Source organism: Chroicocephalus ridibundus, chromosome 3 (assembly GCF_963924245.1).
Source record: "Chroicocephalus ridibundus chromosome 3, bChrRid1.1, whole genome shotgun sequence".
Classification (NCBI taxonomy): Eukaryota; Metazoa; Chordata; class Aves; order Charadriiformes; family Laridae; genus Chroicocephalus; species Chroicocephalus ridibundus.
In genome coordinates this window covers 19,113,398-19,140,219 of record NC_086286.1, presented here as the reverse complement: position 1 = coordinate 19,140,219, position 26,822 = coordinate 19,113,398, and the positions used below count along the sequence as shown (strand labels likewise).

At 47.5% G+C, this 26,822-nt stretch overlaps 1 protein-coding gene across 2 annotated transcripts; it reads right to left on the bottom strand.

Moving 5' to 3' along the window:
- Positions 1-435: 435 nt before the first annotated feature.
- On the bottom strand, positions 436-26,496 carry DUSP10 (dual specificity phosphatase 10). Of its 2 annotated transcripts, none has more exons than XM_063328248.1 (4): positions 26,373-26,496; positions 23,924-24,760; positions 4,957-5,334; positions 436-1,736 (listed from the first exon to the last, which is right to left on the bottom strand). In XM_063328248.1, exons 2-4 carry the CDS (start codon positions 24,714-24,716, stop codon positions 1,471-1,473), a joined length of 1,437 nt encoding a protein of 478 aa, XP_063184318.1. In that variant the 5' UTR covers positions 24,717-24,760; positions 26,373-26,496; the 3' UTR covers positions 436-1,470. The 2 variants fall into 2 exon arrangements, with proteins under 2 accessions (XP_063184318.1, XP_063184317.1); XM_063328247.1 differs by lacking the exon at positions 26,373-26,496 and adding an exon at positions 24,916-25,245.
- Positions 26,497-26,822: the final 326 nt, after the last annotated feature.

Here is a 26,822-nt window from a genome sequence, read left to right as displayed (position 1 = left end):
TTCTAGAAACCAGACAATTTTGTAACATAGAAAATAAGTTAATTGGAGGAAGATTAAAAGGAATCAGTGGAGAATGGTTTTTTTCTTATTTTTCCAAATGGTTACTGAGCTGTAGAAATCACAGGTCTGTCCCAAAGAGCCCCCACCAATATTGCTAATCCAGCCGAACAGCTCCAAAACTGATGTACTTCCAGGAGAGAAAAAATCTGGTTACAGAAATTGAAGGATGCGAGAGTACAGTAGAAAATAAAGAAAACATGTTCCACCAGCAGAGGACAGGAACGAAACACTGAAGAGGAGATGCCAAACAAGAGATATCAGTTTTGTCAGAGAGAGATGTACACTGCCACAAAAAACCAAAACAAAAACAACAGAAGAAAACCCCATCCCACAGAAAGAAAACGTAAAATTGGTAAAGAAATAAAAGGACACACATTTTCCAAAAGATTTTGTTTTATAATCAATTTTTTTTTTACATAGACAACTGAAACACACCAATATTTTGTGCGAAAAATATTTTTAAATAAACTTTGCTCGTTCTCGATTTTTGTACATTCCGATATACATATGTAACAAGGTTTATGGCACTGTAACCAGGATCAAAATCATATAAAGGAACGAAATAATTGCTCTCATTTTTCCTTTCTGAACCAAGCCGGCTGCCGTTGCACTATTAGACTTTAAAAATTATTATCTTATTACTAGTGGGCAGCCAACTCTAATTGGTTTGAACACTCAAAACAAATCCCAAATTATTATTGCACAAGAAGCCAGTGAAGGCATATGGCATAGAATGATCAAAGTCCCTTACTGTTAAAACCTTACACCCCAAAATAGAAAAATAGAACTGGAACATGAAACACGCCAAATAAACTTCTTTTTTTTCTTCTTCTTTAGTTTGAGTCAGGAGTGTGAAAAGTGCCTTACAGACTTTTTAAGCTGCTCCAATTTCCTTTGCATCAGTGAGCGTTTTGCTAGGTTATCTTTAGCAAAGCCTTTGCAGAACGAAGGCCCTTATGTTTCAGGGAGGTTTCTTTCCTGCTTTGTTTTGGCTGTTTGTGTTTCATCTTCAACTTAGGTTTCTTCAGTCTATGAACCTGCACAGACTACTTAGCCATAAACTCTACAAGTAGCTGGAGAGGAGGGAAAAATAAAAAGAAAAAAAAGCCCAATATTTCTTTTTCTTCTTCTTGTTTTGATTTTAAAACATACTGCTTTTGCTCCGAAGCCTCCCTGCTCTGCCGGCATCCGGGAAGGAAATCACAACAGCATCCCAAACATGGCAAAGTTCTTGGATCTCTTTTAAAAACCTTTCCTTACAGAAAAAGAAGGTTTTTATTCACAAAAGGTTTGCCACAACCCCCCCCTCGAAAGCTAAAAAGAAAAACCCACAAACCCACCCGTCACTGCCCCAAATCAGGTGAAGAACAGGTTAACCCCTTCATTGACCACCTCCTCCCAGCTTCGCCGTCACACAACAGTCTCTACGCCGATCAGCTTTGGTGTGAGGATTCGTGGTGTAACACCATTGTTTAGATCTTCTTCAAACTCCAGTAACTGCCCCATAAAGTTAAGGTTAGGGGAAATGATTGGTCGTTTGCCTTTTACAAATTTATATGCATCCGTCATGGTCATGCGCGTGTGCTTCATTAAGTACGCAATAACTATGGTGGCAGATCGGGAGACACCAGCCTGGCAGTGGATGAGGAGACCTTTTCCACACTGATGAGCTTCCTCTGGAAACGAGAAAGACAGAAGAAAGTAAGACTTTTGCCAGTTCATAAATTGGAAAAAGCTCAGTGCAATTAAGAGTAACTTAATGTGAAATGTCTCTTTATTTGACTACAAGCACAACACCATCTCCTCCCCTTCCCCTCCAGACCATCTTCCTTTGGGGTTTCAGAGTTACTGAATGTGAAACACACAGGCCAGCCTAACAATGAAAATCTTCAGGTTCACTTGTATCTCTTCATTAGATGAACTGCACATCAAGAGACGCTGCTCGTGCACCTATTTAGGAGGTCAAGGCCCATGACAAGGCAGCTTGGGCTCCACCTCCACCTCTGTTGCAATGCCTCTGCGCTGTATCAGCATCTCAACCTCCCTGTCTTTCAAAGCAGGACACCACCTTTTCAAAAACAGGTATTTTCAGATTTAATTCATAATAACACATCTGTTTCAAAGCCCTATTCTTTGAGGCTTTTATGGAGCTACTTTTGAGATGAGCTTCAACGGGACACTCTGCTGTGGTGCCTCTGCAAAAGCAGGAGCTAGGTCCTGTTTATAACTCAGCAGGACTTCAGCTGTAAGAGACCTCAAATTCTGACTCGTTGCTTGCTGCGCATCAAGCTCTGCCTGTTCTGAGTCACCTTCTGTGGTGTGAAAAGGGCATTTGCCATCCCTGTCTCTTTGCGATTTGAGCCCAGCATCGCATTCTGCTCAACGCTTCCCCTCCAGAGCTTCTCACTGGGAGCAGTGGGGAAGGAGGGAAATGAAAACACACACCCACAATCACACACATGGACTCTCCACCAATACACATCACTTAGAGAGATGCAACCTGGGCAGGATTTAGGGAGGACAGAGCTTCTGGAACCATCTGCTAATATGACATGAGGAAGAGGAAAGTCACTACCACACCATCTTCATCTCCCACAGCTTGCTTTTTAAACAGGAGACAAAACTTTCAAGATGCGACACTTCAACATATTTCTTCTTGTTTTAATCCACAGGAGGAGCATGAATTTAGTTTTAAAGTTTTGGCATGAATCCAACCCCACCAACACTATGGTTCATCGTACCCGACATGTTCAACCTGTATTGTGAAAGCATACATGCAGCCAGCTTCCCTCTAGCCATTTTTGCCAGTTACTATTTCAGAAAGCTGAAACTCTCTAACACATTTTGGCACGCTTTCCCCAAAGAGTTTTTGATGATTTCACTTCCTATGGCTTTAGTCTTAGCTAAACCTGGGTTTGGTTGTGTTTTTTTCAAGACATATTTAAAGAAACACAGGCCAACAATCTGCTGTTTAAACGTTTCAAAGTCTCCTCAAATGCAATTTAAAGTTTACCCTGAAGAAGGGAAATCTTTGACTAGTTACTTCCCCGGCTGGCTAAATTTGCTACGGAGGAGGACTCCGAATGGAGAAATCTTTGTTTATTAAAAAGAAAGACAGACCCTCAACCTGTAATTATTAAAAAGGAAAGTAAAACAGGTTTTGAAACGCTTTCTAAACCTTTTCAGAGCAAGGCTGCTTTCTCTGTCCTTGGTAAAGTTAAAAGCCAAACACTATCTTTTAGTGGTTTCAAGAGCTCTAATGCTGCAGTTTGTAAGGATGCTGGGTGTAGAAATCTCCCTCCCACCCCCAAAGGACCTCAACGGAGCTTTGCAGTTTCTTTATGTAAGCTTAGCCTATTGCATCTCCCCATCGTGCAGAATTCAAAGTTTAAGGTTTTACTGGATTTCTTGACCCAGCTTTTCTTCCCAAAGGATCAAAGCAATGTTCCCTCACTGCTGCTCTCCGAGAGGGCTCTACCCAGTGTGCCCCAGTGGCCAAGAAGGCCAACAGCATCCTGGCCTGTATCAGGAACAGCGTGGCGAGCAGGACTACTGGGCACTGGTGAGGCCCCACCTCGAATATTGTGTTCAGTTTTGGGCCCCTCACCACAAGACAGACATTGAGATTCTGGAGCAAGACCAGAGAAGGGCAACGAAGCTGGTGAGGGGTCTGGAGGACAAGTCCTGTGAGGAGCGGCTGAGGGAACTGGGGTTGTTCAGCCTGGAGAAAAGGAGGCTGAGGGGAGACCTTATCGCTCTCTACAGCTACCTGAAAGGAGGCTGTAGCCAGGTGGGGGGTCAGTCTCTTCTCCCAAGTAACAGGCAATACAACAAGAGGAAACGGCCTCAAGTTGTGCCAGGGGAGGTTTAGACTAGATATTAAGAAAAATGTCTACGCCAAAAGGGTTATCAAACATTGGAACAGGCTGCCCAGGGAAGTGGTAGAATCTCCATCCCTGGAGGTATTTAAAAGACAGGTAGGCATGGTGCTTAGCGACATGGTTTAGCAATCATTTTGTCAGCGTCAGGTAGATGGTTGGACTAGATCTCAAAGGTCCCTTCTAACCTAGACAGTTCTACGATTCTGTGGTTCTACTCACATGCCACAAAAGCTGTGCCCACAGAGACATATAGAGGGGCAAAGGACTGTCCTCAAAAGCTTTCAGTATCGCATGCTGATGTCCTCACTGACCAGCCCTGCTTAAAGAGGCCATCTGGCTTTAGCCTAGATGACTAACCAGAGCTGAACACACCCCTACACTTGGCTGAGGGCTGTGCAGTGTGGATCGTAGTGAGGTTCAGAACAACGCAATATTGATGGGTAATTTCTTCAGCAACCTTCTCAAAAAGCTGCATGTCTGTGATGAGCTCTCTCACACAGCCTACAGGGTTTAGAGGCTTATTAATATAAGTTTTCATCACAATCTACTCATCCATACACACACTCTGAAGTTATAAATCTAACAATAGAAAAAACGAAGTATGAAAATTTGTCAGTTTTCTCAGGAAATTAAGTTAGGAAAGACTCAGGCACCATTAAGAACCATTAATACGGAAGATTGGCTGGAAGCCACTGGGGAAACTAGGAATGCAAAGGAATCAACAAGGGTGAATGACAAAAGTCTCAGTTTTCTGGGGTTTCCTGAATTTGGAAGCCTGGAGGTAGGCATCGCTATCAATGGATAAAAACTGTACCCCCAGGCTATTAACTGCATTTGCCGGAGATGAGAATGAGTAGAAACATGAGGTGCTCAGCATTTCTGACAACCTAAACAAGAGTAAATACAGCCTAACACAGCCTTCAGGGTAGTTAGCGAAGCATAACATTCACTACGGATTCTTACAACAGGTGAAAAAAACCACAACACAGGAGTATTTCCAGTCAAGGGTAATTACCAATGAACTCAAAAGCCTCTTCAAAATACTGCCTGAGATTCTGCTTGTTGCTGTCAGTGGCCGGGAGTCGCTTGTAGTTGAACAAGCCTTTCTCGTAATGGTACAGGGGCAGGTGGGTGGTCACATTGATTACGTAGCCTATGTTCATTCTCTGCATTTTCTCCAAGTCCTGAGCATCGTGCTCGTTTCCGAGGAAGAGGAAGGGCAGGATAGGGGTGAGCTCAGCGTTCTCGATGTCCGGCGTGGTGGGGATGGACTGAGGTAGCGTGGGGGGCACGGCAGACGCGCCGCCCCCTCCTCCCCCCTCCGGGCACTCTTGCAGCTGGAGGGAGTTATCGCAGAGGTTTTCATGGTTCTGCTTGAAACCACTGAGTCCTCCTGGCAAGAGAGACCAAGCAGATATTTTGGTTAGACATCCTAGGTCAGCAACGCTTTGGACCCACTTTTCTTCAGAGCCCGTGCTGGGGCCACCAGGACTGGAGCTGACTCTATTGTTCCCACCGCCACTGTCACGGTGACCAATGCTGGGCACGGCCGCCAACAGCAAGGGTAGCATGAATCAGCAGCACGCATTGTCCAGCCCTCCACGAGGCTGATGGTGCCAAGGAACGGGCTCACAGACAAACATGCCTCTGTGTAACATCAGCGCGCTGGGGCTGCCTCACCTACGAGCCCATGGGAGGAGGAAAGAAAAAAAGACAAAAGGCATTTTTCCAAGAAGGAAAAAATATCTCCAAAACTATGAGCAAAGGGGCTAGCAGCATGTCAAAACCGAGCGGTGAGCCAGCTGGGACAGTCTTTCAGCTTTACCTGCAGGGCATCCCCCCATCCAACACCCCCAAGCAGGGGAGGGCGCAGCTCAGGCCGACACCGCTCTGGGGAACGGTACAAACACATTTGTGCTGCCAAATAAAACAAAATTGCTCCTCATAACTTAACAGCAACCGAGGTGCTCACTTAACATGTGGCAAACAGCTCTCCTTTTTCTGCCCTGGTTGCCTGAAAATATCTAGTAAGAGTTATTTTTAGGACATTAACATGGATTGGGAAACAGATTTGAGGGGGGAAGGAGGAGTCACTTTTTGGCTCGTGCCTTCCCTGGCTCTACTGCACGTCTTGCTGGCTTTGTCAAGCAGCATTTTCCCCTTTTTTATTTTTTTTTTTTTAATTTTTTTTTCAGGAGGGCGGCTCCACAGAACCAGAGCAAGAAAAGCAGGACTTCTTTCTACACCTCATTCAGCAATTACATCAGCCCCAGGCTCCCCACCTGCCCAGTTTCCATAGCGATTACACAAAGCACACAATGACATCAGCTGGCATGACATCAGCTCTTTGAGCGCAAACAATACAAGAAGAACTACTTTGTGTAAGGCCTTTGGTAGGAGGCAGCGTTCCTGGGAGCCGCTGATGTAATGCTAACAGGTGGCTCCTCCAAAAGAAAAAGGCGGAAAGAGGAGAAATGCAAAGATATATTCCCCCCCCCCACACACACACACCCCGCCTCGCCCACAAAAGCGCACGTTTATGTTGTACCAGGATACTTAGAGTCATACACTGCATTGACACGGGCCAAGTGTTCAGAATCAATGGCACTTTGTTAAATGCAAGCCAAAAAAAGAAATAAAAGCCAACGCAGGAGGAGGGGAGCGCTACACTGAAGTTACTAGAAAGAGCTACACTAATAGAGCTACTAGAAAGAGACAAAATAAATGCTGAACATCACCATCCCAATAACGTTATTAAAAAAAAAGAAAAAACGTTATTTGTCTTTTCCATGCTCTGTCACAGTGATCTAGGGAAGGAGGATTTTAAAACAGAGCAAAACATGCTGTCACGCAGGCTCTGGATCAGACACAAAGAGCTTAAATGCCTGTGTCTTGAGTGCTGCATCTCCAAATATCCACACGCCTGCCCATAAGGTGGGACTCACCCAGGGACCATCTCAGTGCCCTACACAGTACGCAAGGGCACGAGGCACCCAGACTACACCATGACCATTTGAGCCCTTCTAATTCAAGTGCCCTTTCTACTGTCCAGACTTCTGTCCTTCACATGCTGCTAGTAACTTATTTTCCCAGAAATCCTTGAATTGCCCACAAAACATGGAGTATTTCCCCCACCTCAAAAGCATGCTTATCTTCAACTGTTTCCAGGACACAGAGCAAACAGATCTGCCTTAAAGATCTCGACTCACAGAGTTGTTCTAACAGGGGAGCAGGATGGAAGGAAGAGCACGGACAAAAATCCAAGCTCACTGCTGGCCTTGACAGGGTCTGAAAAGTCTTCTCAGCCCACACAAGAAAACAAATAAGACTATGGTCCCCAAGCTGAAGATGTCTGAAGTCTCATCCAAACCGACAGCCCCAGCCTAGAGTCTGGGCTAAGCCCTAACCCACATTCCCATCCTTCTGCATAGGTAAGCAAGCCATTCAGCTTAAACATTGCTTTTTAATCAATAACCAGTACATGCTGGATTCCCAAGAAAACCTCTGAAAAATAAGCTGCTTCAGTAACTCCAGAGCCAGTACTTGTTTTCCATCCCTCCTGCAGCCTTCTGGGAGTAGGCGGCCATAGGATCCCATTGCTTCATCACTCAGGTGTGGACACATCGATGGTGTGGCAGACACCATCCTGCTTCACCAGCCGCCTTGTAAGATACAGCAGAGCTGGAGAGTTTAGATCAAGCTTTCCCCACTGCCTATGTCTATGTTCTCCTTCTGGGGCTTCCACCTGCCCTGTTGGCCAGAAGACACTATTACTGCTCTTACCAACTCTTCCTCACTGCTGTCTGAGCTTGGCTCCAGCAAATGAGAACAGGAGAGTGAGGACAAGAGACAATTACATTGTGCAGAGCTCCTCCACTATCACCATACCCAGCAGAGACCAAGGGGTACAGGGCAAACCCCACCACTCCAGCGGGAGCATCAGGGGAAGGTAATCCCAAATATGCCATGTGGAAGATGCCCAAACAAGTGGGGTAGACAAACACACAATAGCTTCGCTCACAATTTCTTTCCTGACATTCACCAGTAAAGAGATCACCTTTCTTAATGTCAGTCCTCGCCTCCCCTCTCCTCATTCTCTTACCTCGTGGGTAGGGAGTTAAAAAGTCAGTTCAAGCGCTATTTAAAGTGCCATACCCAAGCAACTCTCAGAGCAAACATCCCTGAAATGATACGTTACTGGGGAGAGGATTAATAAACCGAACCAGCTCAGACATGTAGGCAAGGGAGGACTGGACAAGAATAGTGGTGCCCAGAAAGGATGCAGCAAGATGCAGTCACAGAGAGAAGCTGAATTCCAAAATCAGCAGTAGGAGCTTAGCTTGGATTTGCACCGCCATATGCATCACATGGGTCCCAAAACATGATCCAGGCACCTTATGAGCCCTGTACCCTTCCCTTAATCCACTCTCTCCCCATGCTTGTCACATGTGATCCTTGCTCCTAGTTGCTTTATGAGGCACTAGTGTAACTGAAGTGGAGCTCATGCACACACAATGCTCAGGTTTTTTGAACGTTTACGAGACTACTTCCCAACAAAAGTTAGACCAGTCAAAAGAGTCAAAGAGTGATGGACCTTCCACATGAAGGTAAATACAACATACAGGGTATTCAGATGCATCTGTATTCCTGTCAAACAGGTGCTATTTCAGCATTTGAAGTCTTTGTGCAGTGGGGGAGAGGAGGTGGGAGACAAGAGGCCATACTCGGAGAAGCCACCAACCAAGTAAGCCTGGTCTAAGAGTCGATTTGCTCAACACAGCAAGGGCCAAGACATAACACTGCTACTGACAGCAACTCCAGGTCACGAGGAAGCTCAAGGCACAGATGCAGAGACTCCACTCATGGCTGTAACAGAAGCTGTTTGTGACTGAAGCTGCTCAAGCCTCCCCAAACCTGGGACAAGGAGGAAACGTTATGGAGGGCACTAACAGGGAGCCTGAGGGAGAAGCAAAACCTGGCATAAGCCTCTCACCAGCACAGGAGTAAACTGTATTTTAAAAACAACTTTTCAGCTGCCATTTGCAATATGCAAAAAGCCTTCATCATATACAGGCAGTCTAAGCAGAGAGGCAATATAATATGTCCAACGAGGAAAGGCCATTAGCTTGCATAGCAGTGCAGTTTGAACAAGGGCCATGAAGCCTGGACTCAGCTGTGTAACCACCTTCAATGACAAACCAAAATGCCAGCCGCTAGATAAGCCACCACCATTCACTTTTACAGAATGTCATGCTTGTAACCTGTCTTTTCTAGCTTTAAACACATCACAGAGCTTTAATGACCAAAGTACAGCAGAAAGCCTGAACCGCCCAGCCAGTCTGACACAGCCCACGCATGGATGCAGAGAACATCTCAAGTGCTTTTGTGCACACTCTGCTCCAAAACAGCTGCTGAGCAGGCTTTCAGGGGGGCTGAACCTACCCAAACAGAGATGAAGAAGGGTATGCAGGGATGCCCAGCACGCTGGGGAACCCACAATATTTCTTCCATAAGGAAATGAGTCAACAAAGCAGGAGCCTCCACAGTAGGTGGCCTTGTCTGCTACCTAGTGAAAGACAACAGAAGACCGAGGGCTCTTGCTTGCCACCAATGTGAAGAGCCAGAGATTTTTGCAGTTATCACTGCATGACATGTTCCATCATCCTGCCCTGCCAGAACAGTTAGTGAGCAACAACAGACTTTGGATTGTCTGAGACCTCAAAACTTTTCGGAAGTTTCAAGTCAGCACTGTACAAGCTCCAGCTATTCATACTTGTTTGTTCAAGTTCTTTGCAGCCATCTGCCCATAAACATCTCGCTTAACGCTTCTCAAGATCCCCCGCCGAGCAGCACCCGGGCAGCAGCTGCACACAGATTTCCCAGCTCCGAAGCCACCCAGGAGCCCAGGGCTCGCACCCAGCGCTACGAGGCCAGGTGAGCAGCTGGACAGGAGCCAGAGCAGCTCTGAACAAATAAAATTAAACAGAGACAAGCAGCATGGCACTTGCATAAAAATCGCTCCAAACATGGTGTCTGTCATTTGCCATCAGAAGAGGGCAAATAAGATGCAAAACAGGCATAAGAGGTACGGCAGGAACTAGGCAACCAGCTTTTACGAGGGACCATGACCTTGCAATAGAAACAATCATCTTCAAAGAAAGCAAGAAAAAATAAATCTTACCTGCACACATTTTATACAAGGTTTTTTTTGGTGTTCTTTTTGGTTGTGGGTTGTTTTTTTTTTTTTTAAAGAGAGATTGAGAATTAAAGTACAAGGAGCACAGTAACAGCTGCCCTCCTTCTCTGTGTCTTCTTTGGCACCTCCTTCAACCATCACACACTAGGATGCGAGTTCACAATATGTTTTGGTAGATTTGCAATGTGTTTTCTGTCTGGAAACAGACTCTTACCCACAGTAATGAGAGTAAGTGAACTCGTTCCCTCTAGAGTGAGGGAGCTTATAGAGGCAGTTACCATGAAACACCCTCACCATAAAGCAATACCTTTGCATTACCTCATCGGCATGGCCATGCTTTGTTGTGAGCGACGCAGGTACCGGGTGTTCCTGCTACGATTACAAACAGGAACATATTTTTATACATAACAGATTGCAGATGCAGGATCCACATTTAGACAGAACACGTGGTCCCGGGAGACAAACAGACCTTTTATACGGCTTTCAAAGCTGTCCAGGCAGATTTCTGAATCCACTCATCCTCGATGACAATACCACAAAGCCATCTCAAAAAAAAAATAAAACCAACGCATACACATACACGCATGCAACAAGAGCAGAAATCCCAGGACACTGTGAAGTATCAGCAGAAGAGATGTTTGGTCTGTAACTTCCCCTCCTCTGGAGTTGCTGGGCTCTCACAGGGAGGCAGCGGAGAATTCAGCAATAGCGGGGTTGTGGCCACCAAAAGCTTTACTCGCTCAGGAACGAAGCCAAGTTTTAAAACACCCACTCAGCATGTGCCCTGTCAGTACCGACACAGCACATCGAGCCCCTGCGGCTGCGTTTGAGTGCATTTAAGGTCAAAATGTTACAGTGAGCATTTGGGGTGCAGGACAGAGATATTCAGACATTTGGTGCATATCTGTTTAAGATTACGCTTTGAATTTGTGCAAGTACAGCCTGTTCCTTTAAACCTGTGACCTCATTTATTTACATTACTGCAGAAAATCACTGCCAGAAGCAACAGCTAATGACAGTCTCATGTATTTTTCCACTAAGACAACAATTAAACTGCTCCTGTGTTATTAATGAACAGATGACTTTGTGTCAAGTTGATTCGAAGTGCAGGATGCCTCAAGGTTAAGCAAACGTGATTCCAGAATGTAAAAATAGAGGCCAGGTCCTGCCAGCCGCTTCACCCACCTGGTGCTGCACCCCTTCACCATCCAGGCAGGAGGGTTTGGTCCCCAGGGCCACCCTTGTGCCATGCTGCCGGAGGTGCCCCGATGTCCTACTGCGGGGTGGCACGCTGGTGTCGAGCCACCACTGCTCTACGGCTTGTGTTCAGATCCACTCGTGTACCACAGGTAGGGCATGCTGTGGACTGTAATGCCACGCTTGAATGAGCCACACTTACCTTTGAGCACCAAGCTTGCTTATCTAATTTTCCTTACTGTCACATATCCCTCCCTTTTGGCTCAGGCTACAGCCCGCACTGGCTTCAGCAGGTAGGTAGCATCACTTCTCTTGTGCTGACCTTCACATGACAGGTTTATGGAGGGCCAAGGCTGGCTGAGCTTGTTTGGAGGCAGTGGCTTGTCCCCAGGTCACAGGTACATGGCAGATGTGCTCTCCCACGCAAGGGGAACCAGCGAGCTCCAGCGCAGAGGCACCCTGAGGGACACTGTTCCCCATCCAACACGGGTTCACTTTTAGCAACAAATCCATCACAGGTAGCTTGCTTCCACCAAGGAAAAAGGAGCTGTACAGGCTGAAGTAGAATTCGGCCAGCATAGGCCAAATCCACCCCCAGGATGTAGACAACCACCTAGACCACCTCTTCATACCACCAACCAACACAGCCATCTCCACAGAAATTTATGGTTGCACACAAAGGATCTTGTATCTGGGCCATAACCAAACTAAAGGCCCACCGCCTTATCTCCAAACACCACCAGATGACATGGAAAGAGTAAAAGCATGGGAAAAGCACCTAACTCTCCATACTTCTTCTCCAGCACTCCCTTAGCCTCAAGCAGGGGTAGATCTACTGGGTACCAAAGGCGCTAGTAGGGAAGGCATGGATGCACTGGGGGTGCACCCACAGAGCACAAGAGCTAAAACTACCTTGTAGTGGAAGATCTGGCCATCACTTTCTCACAGCTATTGAGGGCAACATTTTAGCCACATCAAAGACGGTTCGCAGCACATACTGGGGATGCTTCTCTGCTCACCCTGAGGTACTGAAAGAAGGGACGTACAAATTTCCTAAACAACACGAGACAGCCACTTTCCTTGTCCAAACAGGGCTCCGCTCACTGTGGTGAAGAACTGTGCTTCCCACACCTCTTCCAGAGCAACGGGGCTAATCCAAGCAGGTCATCACAGGAGTGTTCCTACTCTCCAAGACAGATGTCCTTCTCCTCACCACAGCTGACATGGTTGAAAATATTGTATTTGCCCCATACAGCGTGAAGCCAAGATGAGAAGGGCAACTCCCTTCTGTCAAAAGGGGTGGGGACCTCTCAGACCACAGTCACCTAAGCGACATTAGGAGTTGCTCATTTGATTTCAAGGAAATTACAGTTTGGTTTTTTGTTTTCAAAACACTGGAGGGAGACTGATGTGAGGTCAAGCCCACAGCAGCGGTGAGCCCATCCTTTTGCAGTACAAGGAGACCACAGCGATACCAGGACTGCTTTACACATTACCTGCTGTTAAAGAAGCAGGAGGGGGTCCTTTTACAAAATAAGTATCCACAGTTACCTCAACAACCCACACTGACCCCCTATTTTCCCAAATCAAAGGCATAACTGAAGGTTTTTCTAATTCTACTTGCTACTAGCAAGTAGAATAGGTCTGACTTTCTGGTCCTGCGAGCATATTTCTCACCTGTCCGCAGAAGGTTCAAAAGACCCATTGCAGGGTTTCTTTCCCTGTTGCCCACATGGCATTCAGCATCAGCCTTGCTGCAAAAGATTAAGCTTTAAACAAACATAAAAAAAGTAAAAGTAAACATAGTTCACAACGAACAGCTTCCACCTCAAAACACTCAATCTAATCTAGTCTCTCCCCATAATCGAGCTGCCAACAACACTTCAAAAAAAAAAAAAAGGCAAAACGCTGCATTCCAGAGAACTTGCAAGGTCAGGTTTTTTCCATGTGGGAACTATCCCGAGAGGTCAGTTTGTACACAAATTCTGTCCGAGTTACAAGCACATCCTTGCCACAACCGCTTTGAGGTCCCTTTAGAAGTCAAGACCGTGTCACTAGATAAAGAGGAAAGGTTTCCCCTCAGCATCGAGGCACATGTGTGCAAATTTGCATGTTCTTTCTAATTTCACCTCAGTGCGGCCCACGCCCCCCACCACAGCACATCCTCTCCCTTTGCAGTCCCTGGTCTCATCTACTTTTATTCTGTACTTTGACACCAGGCAGAGCGCAGCTGGCTGTCCTAGGGATACATGCCAGGGAAGCAGGAGAGAGGTCACCAAACGCCCCTTCCCCTCCTGGGCTGGGCTGGAGGTGCTGGCTCTGCCCAGCTTCACTCTTGGCTCCTCCCATCCCACCACCACCTGCTCTCAACCACGTTGTCACCCCCAATGCCTCCCACACCTCAACACATGACTCGCTTCTTTCCACTGTCAGCTCTCACCCCTCTGCTTTCCTTCTTCTGAGGACCACTACATCATCCAAAGTAGCTCCAATTAGAAACAAAAGAATTTTTATTTTTTTTTATCCCCCCACCAGGGAATCACCTTTCTTGGGATTTCCATTAGGGATTTGGTTTTTTGCCTTAAACTTATTTTTCTCCTTGGACCCTAAGTTTTGGGCCCAGGTCACCCATGCATGTTCCACAAGTCCCTTCCCTACCTTACTAGCCACCTTTTCCAAGAGATGCCACTAACCTCTGGACTACTCAGTCTGTCCAGAAGCCGCTGTGAATACTTCTGGACCACTTCTCTGAATTCAAGATAGTGGTTCCAGCTTGTAACTGGAATTTCCCCTATGCTGGGTGAGTACAGAGTCCACCCATTTGAAAGAAAAAAAAAAAAAAGCATTCACAAGAAAATAAGCCACATGACAGCATCCTTCAAAGCGCTGTTGGGGAGCGGTCAGGAAGGTGAAAGAGGAGAAGGCCTGCTCTCAATTTTGGTACAAGGATTAAGCTATACAAGAATGCAGTTACGATCAAGACAAGAAACCCCACATCCCAAACACACTATGGTGACAATTCTGCAGCCACAAATGAGGATTGGACTTAGCCTCCCTAGAGGGCAAGCGTTTATAGGAGAAACTCAAAATTAGACACATTACAACCTCTCATAGCAAAAGTATGCGTTCCCTTGGGGATGTATGCTAACATGAAGTTCAATTAAATAATCACTGGAAATGTCAGCGTAAACCCTGAAGGAATACATACTTCTACTGTGAAATGCTCCCACTGGAAATCATATTAACAGAAAGGTCATCACGAAATGCTAAAGCTATGTACAAAGGAGCTAGGGGAAGTGAGAGGGGAAGGAACAGAAACTATTTAATGCAATAAAAGATACCACAAATGGTTTTATATTGACAAAGAGCCACAAGCATGTTTTCACAAACAGAGGTAGAGCAGACCAGATTCACCCAAAACTCCTGGTTTTGTTTGTTTTGTTTTTTAACCCATTACCAGTTCTCTCCCTGCTCATCACCACATGCATCCCTCACGCACCTGGTCTGCTTAGCCTGGAGGCAGCCAGCAGCCGCCATGGTCACACACAAGCACGATGCGGAGAGAGGGATTTGGCTCAGCAGGTCTGAAGAATGAGAAAGGTCCCAGCACCGAGTCAGACATCTGTAATCCTCCACACATAGGAGTGGACATTTCTGTTTAATTCACATGTTCTGGAGAACACTGACATTTTCATGGTTCAGCCCTCCATTTGCTCACTTTACCCTTTTAAGGGCAACCTCTTCAGGACAGCTTCTTTCTAACAACAGAGCAGGCTGCTGTATTTCTCCCAAGGATGAACATATGCTCTTTTCCAGTCCAAACCACTGCTCCTCCACATCAGAAATGCTAGCTACATTTGCATGAATACGAAAGGAAAATAGGATGCTGATATACCACACCAGCATTTGGGAGTACCATCCGTTCCTACTGGATCTAAACTCTTTTTAAAGTGAAGAGTTTGTATCCTTTTGGCTAGAAATAATACTGCTAACTGGCTCCAATTTGACACTTCCCAGCAAGGTATTTCAAAGCACTTAAAGAAAACTCAGAGAAAATAAAGGGTGCTGTCTTGACATATCCCAGCATATCCCAGTTCCACACTGTCCACAAATAAAAGCAGTAAACTACTGGAACTAGCATGGTGCAAGCCAGCCCCTACTCTGACACAAAACTTCAGCGCCAGCCCTGACAGCACTTAAATCCCAATCCTAATGGTCAGGGAGGCAAGGATAGACCCTAAAAACCCCAAAGGGCAAGGGAAAGTTGACCCAGTTTGCATCCATGTACTCCAACGTCAAGGGAATAAGGGGCGGGGGCGAGGACATATTTACAGAATCCAGAGCTAAACAGCAATCCAACAAGGAATCGCTTCAGCCAGATCACAACCAACCCAGGTCTCCTTGTCTCCACAGGTGAGTTAACACTACGTTTTCCCAGGAAGCACATGCACTGTGTTATCCCTCAGCAGAGATATCATGCTGCCTCGCAGGACTAACAAACACCTACGAACCTAAGATTAACCTCATGTTAAATGGTCACATTTAGTGGTTTTGTACCTAAAATATGCCAGCAAATTCTAAGCAGCAGCAAAAGGCTTATTCTTAGTTTCCATCAATTAAACAGACAGAGCCCCATTATCTTAGCAGAGACCATGAAGAATTAGAGCCCATCACCAACACAGTATAGGTCAACTACTCTAACTGCAGCCTTAGCTTTAAAACATTATTGGTCAGCTGCTTACATAAGGCTTAATATCCCACTTTGACATAATAAACTGGAGACATCCAATATGACTGATATGACAAAAGCTTGCAAGTGATCTACTGCTTTCCACATCTCTAAGCCATTGAAGAGAAAAAAGCCTCATATATATAATTCACGTGTAGACAAGAACTAACATTTGTTCTTCTTTTTATTACCTTTAATTAGAAGCAGATCTTCTCTGTTGCAGTAAATCAAGTGGGAATTAACCCTGGCATGCTGTAGACTTTTTAAAGCTAGAGCATAGTAAAAGAGTTGGAACCAAAGTGTTCACATGACTTTATTATTTTCTTCTTAATTTTTTTTTCTAGTTTCCTCCTTCAAAGACATTATCTCAGAAACATAGTCATGCATACATGCAAAGCAGCATCTAACCATAGTGAAATCAGTGGCTCCCAAGCCCTCCCCCCAACTGAGCGCATTCATGTCCCCCCAGCCGTGAGTGATGACAGATTTAGTGTCACCCCAACGGCGCTAACCCCTGAGCCCTCCGGTGAGGACAGCCCACTGCAGGGACACATGCGTGAGCTGTGGGTATAGTTGAGCTAGACAAGCCTAGCATTGCCCCAGGCAGCAGCAATCCAGAGGCTCATTCCTTCAGGACAAGAGGGATTAGGCGGCACCCAGACCGACAAGGTCCCAGTTGCTCCCCACAGACCTGCTGGCTCAGGTCTCTCTGCAAACTCCCCTGGGACGTGCTCTTAGGGGTATCACCAAAACAAGTGCCAGGAGATCATAAGCTTGCACCCCTCCTGGATCTCGGTCTCTTCCCTGGGAGTGGAGCTTTCCTTTAGAAAGGAGGTAAGCTGCTCACCCAAGCAGAGAAAGGCATGAAAACAAGCCTCTGATTTTTAAAAGAACATAACTCCCTTAGAGGCAAGTCAGAGCCTACAGTTTATCACTTCAGCAAACCCGTAACTGCTAAAGGAGGAGGGGAAGGCGGTGCTTTCAAGCCTCTTTCCAACAGGCAGCCGTGTTGTTCCAGGGCACCACTGTGACAGTGGATGAACTTGGATGAGACACACTTAACGCTGATGGCAACAAGAGAGATGAGCTCAGTGCCACAAACGGTGCTGAGGACAGAAAAAGAAAACACAGACAAATTAAAATCACTTGTCCAAGGCCCCACAGCAAGTCTGTTGTGTGTTCTTAGTCACAGAGCAGGAGAATGACCATTGCACAGGCTTGGTCAGAGCTCCCCTGAACCCAGGACTGCCCTGCTATCTAGGCACAGATACCCCTCCAGACACACTACCCCCTTTCTGCACCACACAGAAGAGACACTTCTCCCATTTCCTCCCTCCTCTCCTCCAAGCACCGAAATGCTGCTGTACAGGTCCAGAAACAAGTCACAGAACACCTTCTGGAGGGACACATGCTCCTGGGGAACCAAAAGCTTTCACAGCAGGGGAGGACACACCAAAGCCAACCTCCAGTGGGCTGAGATGCTTCCAGATGTGAGGTTGCCTTAATCATAGATATTAATTGAAACAAAGAGTTTCCTGTAGTAAAAAGTCACAAGGCATTAAAAAAAACCCAACCTGCAGCTTCACTGCACACAGAAACCACGAGCACCCCAGGACCTTCCAACTGCAGAAATAACCCTGCTGAACCACTCCATGCCTCCTGCTCAAGGCAGCCCCCCGTTCTGCCTCCACAGAGGGTGTGGTGAGAGGCACAGCCAGGACTGGTGGCTGAACCGAACGGCAGTGCTGCACGGCTGAGCTTTACCACCATAACCATCAACATTCACTGGATCAAGACCAGGTGAAAAGCAGCCACCTGAAAGACTTGCCAGCTGCAGCAAGCTCAAGACAGCACCTTTATCCAGCCTCCTCTCAACAGGACTCTTGGCCAGCTCTGACTTTTAGGGGAGGAAGGGAAAGGTGACACCCACGATATTTCACCACTCTCCTTTAAGTCATGGCTTACCAAACACCTTTGTGATAACAAGAATCTCAAAAGAAAGTTTAACTCTTACAGTACAGAGGTGTTTAAAAAACACTGAAGACAGATTCAGGTGAGCACCTAGAAACAAAGCTCCAGGCAAACAAGTGCTCACGATAATTCAGGTCAGCCTTGTGATTTCTGAAGCCAGCAATCTCCCAGGCCCACCAGAGACTTCCCAACAAGGCCAAGGATCCACACATAATCTTATCTTATGTGCAAAGGGACAATGCATTAGGTCATCTTCACAGATTACCATAATTTATTTCTTTAAACAGTGTGACTTTTATAGCCCTGCAAGCCCATCCTGAATATCTGAAAAATATTTCCCTCCTGGTTGGCTGGTAAACATGCAAACCAGACAAATTTTAAGACTGTACATGTTGCTCCTATTTATGGCATTTCTTCACTTCAGAGTTGCTTGCATAAGTAAAAAAAAAAATCACTATAACGTGGCTTTTCACAGAGTAAAGGAAGTGTGATAGCCTAAGGACAAGTGGCTGATCCCCCACTTCAAATGCACTGTAATGCCAAGGTAATCTCACTAAAAACTTTTGTGCTCATAAGTGTAGTAAAAACATCGGCTGCTGCTTTGGAAGGAAAACAACTCATGTACAGCTCCAGAAAAAAAAACCAAAAAAACAAAGTCTAAAGTTAACATCCAGAGACCACTCAAGCCTCAAATACAGCCACTCTTCCACCCTCAGCCTCTCAAAAAGCCTGTGCTCACCTTAAGAGCAAAAAGCCAGAAGACAGCAAGCAATTCCGTAAAGATTTTACTAGTATAGCATCTCACCTCCAACAGGGTGAGGGCAGCACATGAAGCATTCGGCTAATTATAACCCAACATCTACCTACCAGGAACATTGCAGCGGATGTCCCCCCAGTTTAAACACAGATGGAGCCAGAATTTTCTTTACAAGCATCAGAGATATTTGCCTAATGTAAGTTTGCTTCTTGACTCTTAGTTTGGTTTCTAAAGGTACGAGAAGCTGCAGCGCTAAAAAAAAGTACAAATAAAATCAAGTCTCCTGCCTGTTCCTCTCTTTCCAAGGCAGTGTTATTGCCTCTTTCCCCACCAAGGACCGGCACTGCGCAAGCCAGCACTTTGACCTCTCAGATGCCCTCATCTGGGAGGAAAGGCTACACTTTCCATGACTGTTGAAGAGGCAAAGTTCAGAGGTACAGTCCTCTGCAGAAGCATCTCCTCAAAGCACAGAAAATACTGTGATCTCCAATCATGCTACTGCCCCAATTTATCTATACGCAAAAGGTATAGGCACACACAACTGATTTTCAAGTGTTAGGGCCAATAAGATTATCTATTCCAGTGGAGACAGAGATAGTTTTTTGAGCTCCTGCAATCACAGTCTGAAAACTGAAGGCGAAATCTCAGCCCTAATACATCCAGCAGAAGTTTCTTCCCCAGGGACTGATGGGGCCAGATTTCCTCTGCAGCACAGAGGGAACACACTTCAGTTTTAAACACACTGGCCGCTTCACAGGCATTACTTAACACCTAAAAATACACATTTCCCTATTACAACCATGACCTAATAATTATTCAGTGGAGATCTCCAATGGAAATAAGTGCCAGGCATGTGTTTTGTTGGTCAGCTGGATTTGTTGACCATTGTGTCAAGTTTTACTCTCACATACACTTGTGCAGTGTAATCTAGTCAGGGTTTAAAGTAACACTAGCACTGTTAGATTTTATAATTAATAATAAATAATATATTTGCAACCGATTATGACCAGGTCAGGTATTCTAAAAGCAGATGATCATAGTATTTTACAGAAACATGGGACAACATAAACCAGGTACTTATTCCTTTTATAGGTGTCTTGGTCCCTCGGTAGTTGTTTCAACTTCCCTGATAAGTGACTTCAGTGCAGTAAGAGACCTGAAGCTATTCTTAGAACGTGGCAGAAAGCATGAAGTGGTTTGCTGGCAGGTCTTACCCTCCCCGCTATAATGAGAGCAAGTCACTTCATTTATTTCCCTGTTAGATGAACAGTGAGAAGACTGAAAGCCAGAGCATAAATAAGCTCCTCAGACCAGGAACAAGAACAGAGAAGCAACCAGTTGCTATCACCAGAAGCCAGTTCCTCCCCAGCCCCCTTGCAGCAGTCCAGACATCATCAGTCTACGGCACGCGGTGGGGAAAAAATGGATTATTCACCAAGTTACATTTTGCACCTTTGCTTTTCAGTTTGTTTTTTCCTCCCACAGTCAAACACGTAAGTCTTTAAGAACTAAACACAAGACTTGAGCGGATTCACAAGGCTGGAAGGCAGAGAAAGAAGGGCAGGATGAAGACAACCCCGCTAGACGCTGGCCAGGGAGACAAAGGCAACTCCTCTTGTGTTTGAATCATAGAATCGCTTGGGCTGGAAGGGACCTTTAAAGGTCATCTAGTCCAACCTCCCCTGCAATGAGCTGTTGAAATGCGTTGGCACAGATGCTTCAATTTTTCATTTTTGTTTCACTTGTAGATTTAATTTAAATTGGAAAAAAAAAAGAGATGCTCAATTCCAAACCTGAACACTTCATTCTGGGTAAAGTAATACTTTTCATCTGAATGCAAATGAATTTCCCACTTCCTATTTTTAGGTCCTAGTAGCAAACTCAAGCACACAAACCCCCAAGACTCCAGGCCACTTTCACTATGAGCCGAGGCGCTCAGGGAAGGCAGGGATGCCTTGCCGTTGGGTTTGCAGGAGAAAAAGGGGCACAACCCTGCCAAGGAGGACCAGGGCTGCGGAGCCAGCCCCCCGGGGCCGCACCACCATGTTTTCCCTCCTTGAAGTCAGCAACAGCTTTGCCACTGGCCTCAAGCAGAAGGGACGCTGGGCTCACATCACTGGTTTTTCCTCCTCTCCTGCCCAATGTTAAGCAAAAAAAAAAAAAAAAAACCACAAAAGAAAAAAATTTAAGAAAATGCATCCACAAAAAATGAGGCCTTCAGGTTTCAGTAAGCATCCAATACCATGGTCTAGTACAAAGGTGTGCAGGTGCCCAGGAGAAAACATGACTTCTTCCTATTTTGTATACAAACAGGCTGAGCAGCAGCTTCAGCCCTGCTAAAGCCCCTGTAGCAGCACTGTGAAGTACATGAGGTTGTTTTTTTTTTTTTTAAAAGATAGGTGATTTATGCCTGTTCTCAAGTCCTGCTGTGCCTTGTGAACAAAGAAATAAGCAAATCTTTGCTTCTAAATAGGTTAAATCAAAATTATGCTAGTATTACATTTATGAACAAAAAAATTAAAAATGTTCCATGTTAAATGAAGCAGCAAAGAGAGGCACGGATAGGAAGGAACAGAAGTCTTAAAATCCCCCCATCCCACAGCATACATAAAACCCCAATGGTCTCTTGCCACAGTGCGAGTTTATATATTGGTCTGCTACGTTAAAAATAAATCAGGCCACCTCTTTTTAACTTGAGCCTCATAAGGTGCCCCATACATACGTTTATCTATAGCTCACCGCCTGGCCTTTGTCAACAGCACAGAGTTTCTCTGCCGCTTAAAAAGACTCAGGCACCTAAATCCCAAATGCTCAGAGGGCCACGTCGCTACCCCGGTGCGCTGTAAACCAAAGCTGTAACTCAAACCCTCGGCTTTGCCGGTCAGATTCGCCCCACAATGTGACACCGCACCACGAAAACGGCAACGGGGCAGCAGGCTGACAGGCAGCACCAAACATGGAGAAGGTGGCACCGGATCAGGGGGACATAAACTTGGCCGTCCGGGCTAGCAACCAGTGTTTGCAAACAAAACACGGGGGGATCAGATGGGCCGGCAATAAATTAGGACGGGATTGCAGCAAGAGAAATCGCTCGAAATAACAGAGGGAGGCAGAGAGGGCTCTCCAGCTACCCCCAGTTTCACATTGGTGCCTGAGCCCAGGGGCACGCGTGCACCAGCTACCGGGCTAATGAAGAATGATAGAAAAAACCCTCTCCAACAAGTGAAACTAAGTATTGAGCGCGTCCAGCACCGCTCCTCCAGCTCAGAAACTTAATCACAGCCTTCCTAAAGGCTGCTTTATCCTACACCTGGCTCCACCTGACCCCAGTTTGAGTGCCACTTCAAAGGAGGGGAGAGGAGTTAGGGTGATGGAGAGAAGCTCCTCGTTACACACTTCCCCAGGTGAGGTATGCTCTGGCCCAACTGATCACTACATCCAAAGAGAAAAGGATTTGGGCTTCTTCTGTCTTCTAGCACACTTCCAGATCTATTGGCAGAACAATTTAGGGAGGGGACTTCTGCTAAGCAGGTCTTTGAGGCAGATGCTAACATTTCTCAGGGGCTGAAAACCAAAAATGGTCTAAGCAATCCCACAAGCACTCAGTTAAACCCAAGGGCAGCAACTAGCCTTGGAAGGTGGGAGAAGGGGCTGCCCACAGGACCCGACAGCTCGGTGCTGCCCAACTACAGCTCTGAGGCTCTACCACAGACAGGGGCTCTTATTTCAGGTTCTGGAAAACTGCTAGTTTGAGGTTCACAGAAGCTTCAGCATTTTCAGAGAAACACAGAGGAAAAACACCTTCAGCATCCCACTTTTCTAAGGATAGGAAGGCTTGTGGACTACAGCCATGTATCCAGTTGTAAGGGCTGTACAACAGAATGACTACTGCAAGAAACAGAGGACTTCAACAGTAACCTCACCCTCTAAAGCATCTCCTCCCCCCCTTTTTTTTTTTTAATAGATGAAGATCATTAGAACACTGGGAACCTGCAGCAAATGTCAACGTAAACCCAGCATGACCCTACACTTGCTGGGTGCAAGAAGAAAGTTCAGCACAGTTTTAAGCTTCCACAAGATACATCCATAGAGGATTATCTCACAGGACCCTTAGCTCCTATAAAGCTCTGAAACTAAACAGAGGAAAGGGGATAAACTATCAACCCAATCCACTCTCCTGCCACATTGTACAGGTTAAAAGTATTAAGTTGTACAGAAAAATCAAGTGAATTAAAGACATACAGTATGAGCTAAGCAACAAATCCTTCCATAGTTTCTCAGTGGCACAGCCAGTCTCTGCCAACCATGCCTCCGAATGGCATAAACGCCCAAGGGAAAGGAGATTCAATGTAGAGGGCAGCATTGTTATAAATAGGAGCCACAGAATCAAGTAAAGAAAGGGAAGTGCCCTTGGATGCTGCCTTAATTGGTGGGGCTCATTTCCCCTAGAGCATTAAGGGACAGACCAACCACCACATTAAAACAGGATCCTTTACAGGAAAGCCGTATACACATATAAGCATGGATACACGTAAACACAACACTTTCAGATCCCTTTTCAGATAAAGTATCTCCCTCTGTCCACTATTCTGACCCCATACAACCAAAACAAGGCTGGACCGCTCCTCAAGTTTTGCTGACTGGCCCATGATGCAATGCCTCAGACCAAGTGGCCTCCCTCTCTCCTCCTCCCTTCTTCTGCTCTCCCACTGCTCATCTCCAGCACCCATGAGTTCAGTTTTATACGGACTAAAATAAGGCTGCTAAGTAAAGGTCAGTCTGACGAGCTAAAAGAGAAGTATACCCTCCTGGACCTCTGCCCCTTGGTCTATAAATACTCAGAGCAAGCACTGGGGGAAATTCTTTGTCTGCACAGACAGACACCAGGAAGCACGCTTCCTCCTCCTTCCAGTTCCCACCCTCTCCGCTACTGAAGGACAACAGTCAGAGAAAAACAAGCATCTCCCTGCTATGCTCATGGAAGACACTTGCTTTGCCATCAGTGACTCCAGGAACACAGGCCTTCCTAGAAATAAACAATGCTTTGGAAGTTCAACCATCAGCAAGACTGATAGCAGAAGGCATGCACTGCAAAGCAAACCTCGAGGTTATGTGTGGGCAAAGAGAATTACCTTTTAGGACTAGGGGTTCCTTGCCTTCTCGCTTGAGTGACTCCAGCACTATGTGGAGCGGCTGGGAAGGCATTACTCTGCTTGGCTCATTGGTATTCTCATCATAAACTATGATTTCTTTGGAAAAGATCCTCTTGAAGGAGTCCTTGCCTTCCCGGCAAGAGATCAAGTCCAAGACAGTGATCTTGCCCTGCTGGAGCCTTCTCCGGCTGATCTTGTCGGAACAGTTAATGTGGACAGCCCCTTGAATGTGGCTCTTATTATACTCCATGAAGGGCCTGCAGTCGATGATGACAGGCCCTTGGTTTTGTTGGTGGCTCTTGCTGCATTTGGTCATCTTCTTTGCCAGATCATTGGGGTAAATGATTTTGATGCTAGCGAGTTGCTTGGTGGTGCCCGAGACCGGGCTCCCCACTCCGCCCAGGGGGCTCAGACTGCCGGCGTTCTCATTGCTGTTGACCATTTGGTTGGCAGGGCAGGCGGTGGAGGCTCCGGCGCTGGTGCTCGCTTGAGTTTGGGCCTGAGTGTCCTTGTCGTACGTTGCCACAGTGCAGCAACTGGCACTGCTGCATCCACAACTCAGGGAGCGTGCAGAGCCGTTAGATGAGGGCATATACGTGAGATTAGCAGTCTTTAGGGACACGACAGCTGCGCCGAGCAGACTGGAGTGGCTCTCACTGGCAGAAGAGGCAGATTCAAGATAGCTGGAGTCTAAACAAAGGTTGAGATCCTGAGGTCTCACTGGCCTCGAAAGTGCCACTACTACCCTGTCGTCTAAAGGAGATGGAGGCATGAGGAGGCTGAGCACTAGCAAGTTAAGAAGAACTCAAGATCACCCTGCAAGAGGAAAAAAAAAAGGGAGGGGGAATAGGAAGAAAAAAAGGTGATGAAAGCAGATCATGAAATCCCATAAGCCTACAGATACAGCAGCTTAGTTTGCCAACACCCCATTACCCACAGGTAACAGCCTAACAACCCCTTCTGACACTTACCACCTCACAGTAGTTGCTAAAAAACCTTTTCCAGTCCCGCAGCAAATACTTCAGCTATCTGCACGTGTGCGCATGGCACGCAGAATACACACGACCAGCCCGCACTCTGCAGCTACACCCAGGAGGAGGCATTTGTCTACACGCAGATGGTGCTGAGCTATTCTGAAACCCCAGGCTGCGAGGCACGCAACCGATAATGACAGAGGGGCACGTTCTCTTGTTCCCATTGCTGACTGCAAGAGAAGCAACCACTGGGCTGACTCTACTACTGGGAGGAAAACGCGGGAGCCGAGTGTGTCAGTGGTGAGATACAACTTTTCCGGCAAGCTACAAAAAAAAATTAGCTCATGAATAAATTCCCCAAGGCGGCTGTAAACTTAAAGCACATAAAGCTAAACAAAAGTCACACAAAGCTAAACAGAAAAATCAAGAAAATTGGGTTCTGGAAATCTGGAAATCTTTACAAGAAGGAAGTATGTGCCTTGCCCCCATTAGAGAGGTTAATCCAGCCCCCGTCAAGCCCCCAGGCCCGGGAAGGCTGCTGTTCTCCAGCAGTCCCGGAGCAGTGGTTCCCTCCTCCCCAGCACCTTTCGCACCTTCTAGAAAGAGGGGTCCCCTCCACTCCAGCCAAGGTCACAGCCCGCCCAACCTCGGGCTCGCCATTCCCTAAGAGACAGCACGCAGGTTTAGGAAAACAACCCCAACCCCTTCCACTTGGGAGGGGAGGAAAACAAGAGCAAAACAAGCTAAGAGAGCCCAGACGGTGCCTCCTCTTCCCCAGCAACTTCAGGAGCAGCTGCGGCTCTCCTTGGAAAACGCATCCTTAAGGACAGTAACTTCACCAACTCCGCCAACCCCCCCCCCAAAACCCAGCGAGCGCTCGCGACGCGGCTTCGCCTCCCCAGACAGCTTCGGGCCGGGCCCCTCGGCAAGGGGATGCCCCATCCCGAACAGTCGGCCCCCCGCCCGGGGCCGGCCCCGCAAGACGCTGCCGCGTGTGTGCGTGTCCCCGTTCCGGCCCCGACGTCCCCCGGAGCAAACCCGCCGGAGCGGGGGGAAGGTGCCGCTGACGACGGCGGTCCCGGGGCCGGGCGGAGCGGCCCCGGCGCCTCTCCCGGGAGGTTCCCCGTCCCACTTCTCGTCTTCCCAAACCCCCTCACCCTTTCGGCTGTTCAGAAAAAGGATAAACAAACCCTGAGCGCCTTCGCCTGATACAATTCATAATAAAAGAATCACTAAATAAACGCGGGAGATAACTCGGCTCCTCAGAGAAAAAAGCCCCGGAGGAGCGGAACGCTGAAGTTTTACGTCCGAGCGCGAAGAGCCGGGACCGCCGCCACCACCCGCCCGGCGGGCCGGGCCGGTGCTCCCCGCCACGGCCAGCCGGCCGCCCTCCCCGGGCTCCCGCTGCCCCCGGCCCCTGCCTCCTGGGGAAGCTCCGCTCCTCACTCACTCACCGGCGCGGCGCGCTCCGGCCCGGTGCGTCGCGGCCCCGCGCGGCCGCCGTTGCCTCTCGCGCCCGCTGCCCCGCGCGCGCCGCCCGCCCCGCTGCCCCGCGCGCGCCGCCCCGCACCATCCTCGTTACTTTCTCTTTTGGCTACCGCGTAAATGTACGGCGCGGCGGGGGCGGGGCGGGCGGCGACGGGCGGGCCCGCCGGCCAATGGCGGGGCGGCGGCGGGCGGCGGGGGCGGGGCCGGGGGCGGGGCCGGGCGGGGCGGTGATGTCATCGACAGCCAATGGGGAGGGCGCGGCCCCGGGGCAGCAGCTGCTCCCCGTTGACAGGCGCAGGCGCCCCCCCCCCCCTCCGCCCCGCCAGCGCAGCGCCCCCTGCAGGACGGGGTGCGCGCAGGCGGCCCCCGCTACCGGCGCTGCGGGAGGGGAGGGAGCACCGGCCGCACCGCTTCTA